Source organism: Echinops telfairi, unplaced genomic scaffold, assembly GCF_000313985.2.
Source record: "Echinops telfairi isolate 266 unplaced genomic scaffold, ASM31398v2 ScPeMD7_4;HRSCAF=17, whole genome shotgun sequence".
Taxonomy (NCBI): domain Eukaryota; kingdom Metazoa; phylum Chordata; class Mammalia; order Afrosoricida; family Tenrecidae; genus Echinops; species Echinops telfairi.
The window spans coordinates 6233359-6242348 of NW_022103900.1; the positions used below are offsets into that span (position 1 = coordinate 6233359).

General features: G+C 48.1%; 1 protein-coding gene across 2 annotated transcripts in view; it reads left to right on the forward strand.

The window, feature by feature from the left end:
• Nucleotides 1–4076: 4076 nt before the first annotated feature.
• STK39 (serine/threonine kinase 39) overlaps nt 4077–8990 on the forward strand; it is a 295827-nt gene continuing 290913 nt past the window's right edge. Inside the window, exons 1-2 of one of the 2 annotated variants that reach the window (XM_045299562.1) lie at nt 4077–4145; nt 4764–4876. In XM_045299562.1, coding sequence (XP_045155497.1) covers nt 4862–4876 — 15 coding nt within the window. In that variant the 5' untranslated portion in view covers nt 4077–4145; nt 4764–4861. The remainder of the gene's footprint in view (nt 4146–4763; nt 4877–8990) is intronic. The other variant, XM_045299568.1, reaches the window with a different exon arrangement.

Consider the following 8990-nt stretch of genomic DNA (forward strand, 5'->3'; position numbering starts at 1 on the left):
AAAAAAATCTTAATACAAGACTGCCTTCATATTAGTTTTAAATGCCTTTTAGAATCCAGCAGTTAGGCTGCTTCTGCCTTTTCTTTCGAAGCATGACCTAGTATCACAGATTTGAACTTTTGATGATGCCTCAAGTAAAACAAGCATTTCCCTTCAGCTCGAGTCTATGAAACAAAAGTTCCATAAAGCTATTCTCACCCTTAATAGAGAAAATGCATTTTGGCCTTCTCCTCTCATTTGGTTTCCATTCTGTTTCACCCATCCCGTTGCATTCTCTTCTCTTTACTTCCATTCTCACAAAAACAAAACAAAACAAAACAACACAACACTGGCTTCCTCTACTCATGCAATTAATTCCACAACCAATAGTAAATTGTGACTGGCAATTGGAAAACCCCCCAACATGGCGAAAAGAGTAGCAGACTAGGATAAGGGTGCCCGGCATTCTGACCCCAAGCTTTCCAATGCCTTTGTTGTAGGACTTTGAAAACAGCAACCAGTTTATTGTTTACACCACTGTCTCTTCATTCCGAAGTTGAGGATTTGGACTCGTGGTCTTGAATATGCCGTATACCTCTAGGCCAGTGGTTCTCAACCTTCCAAATGCCATGACCCTTTAATACAATTAGTGCCTCATGTTGTGGTGACCCCTCAACCTTAAAATTATTTTTGTTGCTGCTTCATCACTGTAATTTTGCTACTGTTAAGAACTGGGTGATCCCTGTGAAAGGGACGCTCGACTCCCAGGTTGAGAACCACTGCTCTAGGCATTGTTCTTGATCTCTCGTAGTTGAAGGAAATCTTGGGTTCAATGTAGACTCTCCCAATTGAATTGCTAAATTTATTCAAGCCCTGACAGTAATCTCAGATTAAGAAACTTCATATTTATTCTGTATGGAGCTGCGGTGACATAATGGGTTAACAGTTGGACTGCTAACCTCAAGGTTATCAGTTCGAAACCACTTGCTGCTCTATGGGAGAAAGATAAGGATTTCTACTCTCATGAAGAGTTCAGCCTTGGAAACCCACCGGTGCAGTGCTGTTAGAGTTGGAACAAATCAGAATGGACTCTCTTGGCAGTGAGTTTGTCCTTTTAGGAGAGGATGAAGGAGAGGGGGTGCGGTGCTCCTTTGAGAAAAGATTTGCAGCAAGTGGCGCTGAGAATGGCTTCTTCTCAGCAGCTAGTTGGTGTGTTGGTCGCGTTCTCTGTTGGGCACCCAGCCCGGCGCTGATCAGCTCCTTGTCACGTGCTCTGCAGCTCTCTTCAGGGATGGTCTCTTGTTCTGGAGCCCTCTGCTGGGAAGTACCCTGAGTGGTCAGCAGGGCTCTTTGTGGTAATTGGCTTTGGTATCTGGAACATTCTGGGTGGGAACCAACATGCTATGGCCTGCAAGGTCAGTCAGGCCAACCTGGTGGGGCTTGGAGTAACCACTGATGGAGGGAGCTATGGGGTTTGGAGATTGAGCTCCTTTAACATAGCCTCTGACAGTAGCACCGTCTCCCTGAACTGAGCTGTAGAGAAGGCGATGCTCACTGAAACTGTCCCTCGAAGTCAGAGGTCCCCACACTTATTTGACCTACTGTCCCATTTTCAGAAGAAAAAAAATTTACTCAGCGTCTACTGCAACCCCCTCCCCACCTTTGTACTATAGCCTAGAATCCAGGATAATAAAGTGTAGCTACCTGTTTGCACAACAATCCCCCGGATTGTTCCAGTGTTTCCCATGGGGCAGTATTACCCGCCTTGGGAAACACTGCTGTAAGTTGTGTTGTGTTAGATCATGTGTGATAGCACAAGGTGCCCTGGTGGTATAGTGGTTATGTGTTGGGCTACTGTGTAAATCCTGGTTGTCTAGAAAAACAAATCTAGAGGCCCTCGGATGTGTGTCAGAACTTTATATCAAAAGAGCGATTGTATATTGAGAAAACATCTGAGCCCAGTCCGGTTCAAGTCCATAAGTTTGATATTATCTCATTTGTCCGATATTAGCCCATGAATTCCTCTTTAGACTCATGCAGCACATGCAGTGATGCCGAATGCAGGAAGATCACAGGCCGGTGGGTGGAAAGTCTTGCAGATCCAGTGGTGATGGAAGCATCTCTAGGGCTCTTGCTGTCATTAGCGTGGCTCCATGTGGCTTGTCAATAGGAAAGTGAAGCAGAGAGAGAGAGAGTGGCCCGCCTCTTCTGATAGCAGAATCAAGAGAGAGGAAGTCCCCAGAATCCTCATGAGAAGGCCACACCCACACGAAGGTGTCATTGGGCTGTGACCTGACTGATAGGCTAAACGCCACCCTTTCATTCTTTTATCAAGTTGATATGAAATTGTGTAATTACCACAGATGGGCCTTGGAAAGCCATTTCTCTCCTCGTCCTCCCATCAAGCTGTGACCTGATAAAACTCTGCCCACATGTTCCCATGGAGGCCTAGTTTGCACAATAAACCTATCACAGCTGCTGATCACAAGGTCAGCAGTTCCAGCCCACCAGCCACTCCATGGGGGAAAGACGCGGCTTTCTACTCTGAGTCTGGTAACCCCACAGTGGCAGTTCTACTCTGTCCTGTAGGGTCGCTGGTATTTGGAGTAGACTTGGTGACAGCGCCAGGACAGCAGGGAGCTTTTTCCTGGCAAGGCTGGAATGAATGCGGAAGGGAGGGTTGGGTTCTGGCTCCTGGGGGGTGGCAGAAAGTATGGGTCTCTGAGCCTAGCAAACTCGACTCCGATCCTGCCGCGGCGACTGACGAGCTGTGTGCTTTGGGCATGATTGTCTCACAGATAAAATGAGAATAGTTAAAAAACAAAAAAAGGGCAGGCTTCTTGTCAATAAGAAGCATATAAATAAAAAAAAAAATTATCGTAGGGAATTTTAATAAGAACCGCACGAGTGAAGTGCTACCATTAGTAGTAGGTGGATAGTACTCCAACCCACTGCCACGGAGTCAATTCCAATCATCAGAATTTATATTCCATAGGATGAAGGTCCCCCTGGTTAAGGCACCTCTGTTATGACAATTCTGAAAACATCACTTTAGTCTCAGAAATCTACCACTGCAAAACAGCCAAGGACAGAAACGGCCTGCTCTCAGGATTGTGCGAAAAGGGCCAGGCAGAGGTGGCTGTCTACCTTTCTCCTTGAAGTCCACAGACCCACAGCGACCTCACAGGACAGGGTAGAACTGGCCCTGTGTTTCTCTGACACTGTAAATCTTTATGGGAACAGAAGGCATCATATTTTCCCCATAGAGCGGCTGGTGGGTTCAAACTGCTGACCTTGTGGGTGGCAATCCACGTCGTAATCTACTACACCAGCAAGGCTCCTCAGGTGGACAGTAAGGGTGGGCTGTGTTCGCCGTTGAATGCAGGCTGGACGTCAGAGACTGGTGTTTGGAGCATGAGAGAATCTGCCGGGAGTCTGCCAGGTCAGAGGGGGGGCTGATGGTGAGAACACCAGGCAGAAGAAGTTGAGCCCCAGCCCTGGAGACACTGCATGGGGACCCGTTAAGGTGGGGAGCCCTTGAGGGGAGACTCTTCCTTACTGCCTGAAGATCATCCCCCCTTCTCACCTTTGGATGGCTTATCTAGGGAGTGGCTCTCAAAGAGAAACTTTTCCCTGGCCACCCCTGGCCCCGTTACACACAGTCCTGAGAGTAGGTCTTTTACTTTGTGGTCCGTCTCGCAGCGGCAGAAGAGCGAGCAGACCAGAGATGCTTCAACCTTCTTCTCACCCCCAGGGAAGATCAGGATACGATCAGGAGCTCTTTGCCCTCTGCCATGGATCATCTCGCAGCCCCATTTTGCTCTTAGAGCATATGGGGAAGAACATGGCCGCATCTCCGAGGAGTGAGTGCATTAGCTAATGATCATGAAACCTCAGAGAAAGGAGATTTGTCTGCATGCCAAGAGCTTTTGTAATTACACCCTTGCATCATTCTGCTTGGCATCCTGGAAAGCTGAGGTTTCAGCATGAGAAGACCAGGGTTGATGCTGTATTACTTTCTTCCTCCTCTTATGGAGCCGGCTTCGAAGGAATTAAGCTCACTGAATGCTCACAGCAGGTGGCAGCCCCTGAAGTCCTTCAGGCTGGAGAGGCTTGGTTGTGCAGAAGTGGAGAGAAGCCTCTGTTAGAAAATATCAGGACCTGAGGTTAGTGATGAGGAGCCCTGGTGGCATAGTGGCTTACATGCTGGGCTGCTCACCACAAGGTCAGCAGTTCTAACCCGCCAGCCTCTCTGTTGGAGAAAGATGAGGCTTTCTGCTCCTGTAAAGATTTGCAACCTCAGAAGCCGAAGGAGCGGTTTTACTCTGCTCTACGGGGCCCTGTGAGTCAGATTGACTTGATAGTAGTGAGGTGTTTGTTTGCTTGTGTGAGGATGGTGATCGCATTCTGACAGGGTTGTGTTTAGGTGCTGTGCCCCTTGTCCCTCTGTGTGCAGACCCGTCCCTTTCCCAGGTGTTGTTCTGAGCCGGGGTGAACTCGCTGTACTGAATGGGGCTCTGGTGATGTGAGACACCTCCCTGGCCTGCCATCGTTTTGAGGGCATATGCCGTCTTTGTATCCTCCAGAAAAATCTAGCTGTGTTCCCTTCTCCACCAGCTCCTTATTTTTGGATTCAGGAAGCTTTTTAAAAAAGGTGTCAAATGGTAGCAATCGGAAGAGCTCGAAGGCTTTAAAAATAGTTATTTGTTTTATGAAAAGGCTAACCAGGTAGCATGCAGACAGTGTGCTATTTGCTAACCAATGCTGCTGTTATTTCTTTTCAGGTAGTGGAGCTACCGCTGTGGTTCAGGCTGCGCTATGCAAACCGAGGCAAGAACGTGTAGCAATAAAGCGGATCAACTTGGAAAAGTGCCAGACCAGTATGGACGAACTATTAGTAAGTACTGCGAAGGGCTTGCCTGCTGGCTGCTTTTCTAATGGGTGTGGCGATGGGCAGGAGCAGCAGGAGAATCGAGCTCAATGGCCTGTTGGTGTCACTTCGTGCCCTTCCTGGAGAGCGGCCCTTACTGCTTCCCCCTCGCCTGGTTGATAATGCTGTGAAGACATTAGTACCGTATCACGTGTAATTCGCTTTGCTTTGATAAATCGTGTTCGGCTCCGTCCTCATCATCCGCAGGTGCAGATGATCTTAGAACGGGCGCTCTCATTTTATAAGACAAGGGGGCAGATTCATTTAGATGTAGCAAGGTCATGTGATTACTAAGTACAGGGTTAGATGGCAGGGGCCATCATGACAGACATAGAAATTGCTCTCCAAACTATTTCCTGGTCATTTTGGCTTTCACCAATCACACAGTCACAGGGAACTTTTCGTTATTTGTGATTGCTACAGGGTAGTATGCATTTGGCTAAAATAAGGAGCATTCGTTTTTCACACGTGGCAACTTGTAGGTCTTAGTCTCAGTGAAGTGTGCATCCTGCCAAGGTCCAAGAAGTTAGGGCTTGTCGGTGTGGATGGGACCACAGTAGCATCGTCCCTTTGAGGAGAGGGGTCCACCCAACCCAAGCTGTGTCTTTCGAGTCACCTCGGATGCATGGTGAAGCCGGGCAGGGAACTGGAAGATGGAAGAGGAATCGATGCCGGTGCGTTATGATGTTGGCAAAGAAGACGGAATGTGCCACGGGCTGCCAGAATGACCAGTTCTGTTTTGGAAGAAGTATAACCTTAATTGCCCTTAGAAACCAGGACCGCTGCAAATCTTTTGGACATACTCTCAAGAGGAACCAATATTTGGCAAAAGGACGTGTTTCGTAAAGTAGAGGATCAGTGAAAACTAGGGAGGCTCTCAACCGAATGGATGGACACAGTGACTGGACCATGGGCCAGAGGTGCCAGTGGTTTTGCGCATGTTGCCGGCCTGGGCACTGGATTTGTTGTACAGAGCGTCCCTGTGAGTTGGAACCTAACAACAGCAACAACAACAAACATCTGTAATTGGGGCTTGTTGATTTGGATATGACTGTAGTAACCGTGCTTGAAAGAACATTTGCTTTGGGCTTAACCAATTCATTATTAAACGAACAGCTTGTAAATGGCTATTAGTTGCCTGGCAAACTCTGAATGATGTGAGAATTTAGTCTCATAAATATAGTTGTTGTTCTGCCGGCCAATTTCCTTTTTTCCCATTTGCCATTTCCATGAGGAGCACAGAACACTGCAGTGGAAGAGTTAACTGATTGGTTATCCTAACGCTAATCCCAGCGCAAATATTAGTCCAGTGGCTCTGTACAAGCCACACAGTATAATGGCACTTGGCTCCAAATGAAGACGCTTTTTGTTACGTTCTACGTTGGGAATGGAATGCTATTAACAAGAGCTTTTTGTCTTTACTCAGAATATAGCTTTTATTTCAGGCTTAATTACAGTACACTATAGTATAAATTAAGTCCAAGGATAAAGCTGTACTTTTCCGGATCTGTTTGGCCTCACATCTTGAACTAGGCCACGCAAGGCATAGATTTTCCTGGGATAGAAGCCGTGCCTGCCCAATAATGCTTAGACTAAGGCCAGGGCGTCCACAATTGAATGTTTATTTTAGAAATTTGCATAAGGTGAAAGGCTTGCCCCGCCCCCAGAATTTCAGCTGTGCACGGTCCTTACTGAAATTGCTGCTCAATGCCATCCGTGTGTGGTTTGTGGTCGTGGCAACCAATTAAACGCCCGCCTTTGCCATTCCACCAGCCTTCAAGGTCACGCTCTCTGAGCGCAAAACGAAACCACACGGTTGGGGGAGCTGGGTCCCGCTTCTGCCACCATCCCTGGAAGCTGAGTCGGACGCTCTCTCCGATCCCTTGGTTGTGGTCCTCAGGTGGCGTCCAGTCCACCTGACAAGGGCAGAACTACTTCACCCCACAGGGCTTTGTTGTTGGTTTTTCAGGCTGCACTCTTTCTGGGAGCAGATCCCCAGGTGTCTTTGTCCCTGGAACCTCCGGGTAGGGTCCAGCTGACAAGCTTGCTTTCTGTTAGCTGCCGGGCTGGCCGTGCCCACAGTGCATGGCTGCTAGTGTCCATCCAGAGGGTCCGTTTAAACGCAGGCCCTGTTTGGCAGTAGCGTTCGCGGTTTACCCAGGATCCTTATGTTTGACCGCGTTTAGTGATCTCAGGGTCACCTTTTTGTGCCTTGTAGGATTCTCACCCAGAATTATGCCTCCATCCCCGGTGCCTTGTTGACAGTTCTAAAGCCAATGTCCAGAGCCCGTCTTTGGCTCCCGCTCTGGTCTCTGGCCTCGATTGTGAACTCAGTTGCCCAAGCATCCACGTTTCCCCTCTACTGAGTTTTTCACCAGCCACCCGTTGCCGTGACGGGAGTTGTACGAGGACTCGTGGGGAGACTGTCATTATCGCGCCCAGCTCCGCGCCTCCTGAGCACCAGTGCGCACAGCCGTGTGCTTTGGACCAGCAGGCAGAGCCATCTATCTGAGGAGTGGAGCTTTTCTGGCTTGGTACCTGGATCCATTAATCTTAGATCTTGGGATTTACGAGTTTGCCTATGGACAGTTAATTTATTTCTCTCATCTTTTAAAAAAAAAAGTCTTCTACCCCTTCATGTTCATCTAGTGCTAATAGAGTATCGTATATATGCATGATTCTAGGTTTTTCATTTAAAAAGGTATATAAACTTCTACCTTTCACCTTCTTTTAACATTCCCTGAACGCTGGACCTTTTTGAGAGCTTTGTTCTTGGAGAGAGGCTGTGTTTCTCTAGGGTTCTCTAGGACGCCGTACTCCCGGGCCCTTTCATGGTTTAGGCTGCCTGGGATCCCCCATAAGCCTTATCATTGCGGCCTGTGATACAGGGTGCTGTAATCCTTTCTACTGCTAATATTGCTGTTGCTCGCACTTTGATTATTTGCAAGGGCTCACATTTTGGCAGTGTTTTGACATCCAGTATCCTAATAATCCCTTAATTCCGTCTGTGCATAATGCGTGCATTATGCATAGACCATCGCCCTGAATCGTTTCACTCACCCACTAACCGTGTCACGTGTTCACCAGAAACCATTGTGTATGAGAAACAATGGCCACTGGAATCTTTTATCTTCCGAGAGCATGATGTCATAGAAGTCACAGTTTTCAACTGTTGGCAGGTCCTTGGAACGTCTGTCTTCCCTGCTGAAACCGTGTCACCTCCTCCTCACCTTGCCTCGTCCAGAAGGTGGTGGATTTATACCCATGGGCCGGTGAGGGGCCGCAGGCTGAGGGTTCTGCTGCGGTCTGCTCTCTAGTGGAGGACAGCACTGGTGCTGCTCATGGCTGGGGAGTGGGCTCAGGAAGAAGGATGCAAGGGGTCATGGTTTGTGAAGCACAGTGATATTTACTTGAGTTTTAGAAGCAGAAAGACAAGTTGCGCATGTTTTGAATCACAGACACTGTGAGTAGTGCTTACTTTGGGGATTTAGACACAGCCCCAGCTTCTGGGAGAAAGATGGAAGGGAAAAACTTGGTACACAAGGTCATTAGTGCTGAATAATTGGTAATTTAAACAAAACCCCACTGAAAAGGAATGCCGTCCAGCTCCTCATAAGTAACTTCCCATTCTAACGTGTGCTTATTTATCCAATTCATACACATTTACTGAGTTTCTGTATTATGTTTGCTGTTGCCAGGCGCCATCAAATCAAGTTTTGATTCACTGTGACCCTATGTGACAGAGCAGAACTGCCCCATAGGGTCTCCAGGCTGTAATCTTGAAGGGAACGGATCACCTATAGAGTGCAGTCTTCATTTCACCCATGTTTCTGTTGTCCGTCCCCAGGGAGGAGGTCCCATGTAGATCCTTGTCATCGGTTCCCTCTTTCCAACCCACTCTCCCTCTACCATCCCTTCATCACCACTCTCACCACTGGTCCTGTAGGGATCATCCGCCCTGGACTCCCTGTATTTCCAGTTCGTATCTATACCAGTGTACATCCTGTGGTCTAGCCACACTTGCAAGGTAGAATTCGGATCATGATAGTGGGGGCGGGGAGGAAGCATTTAGGAACCAGAG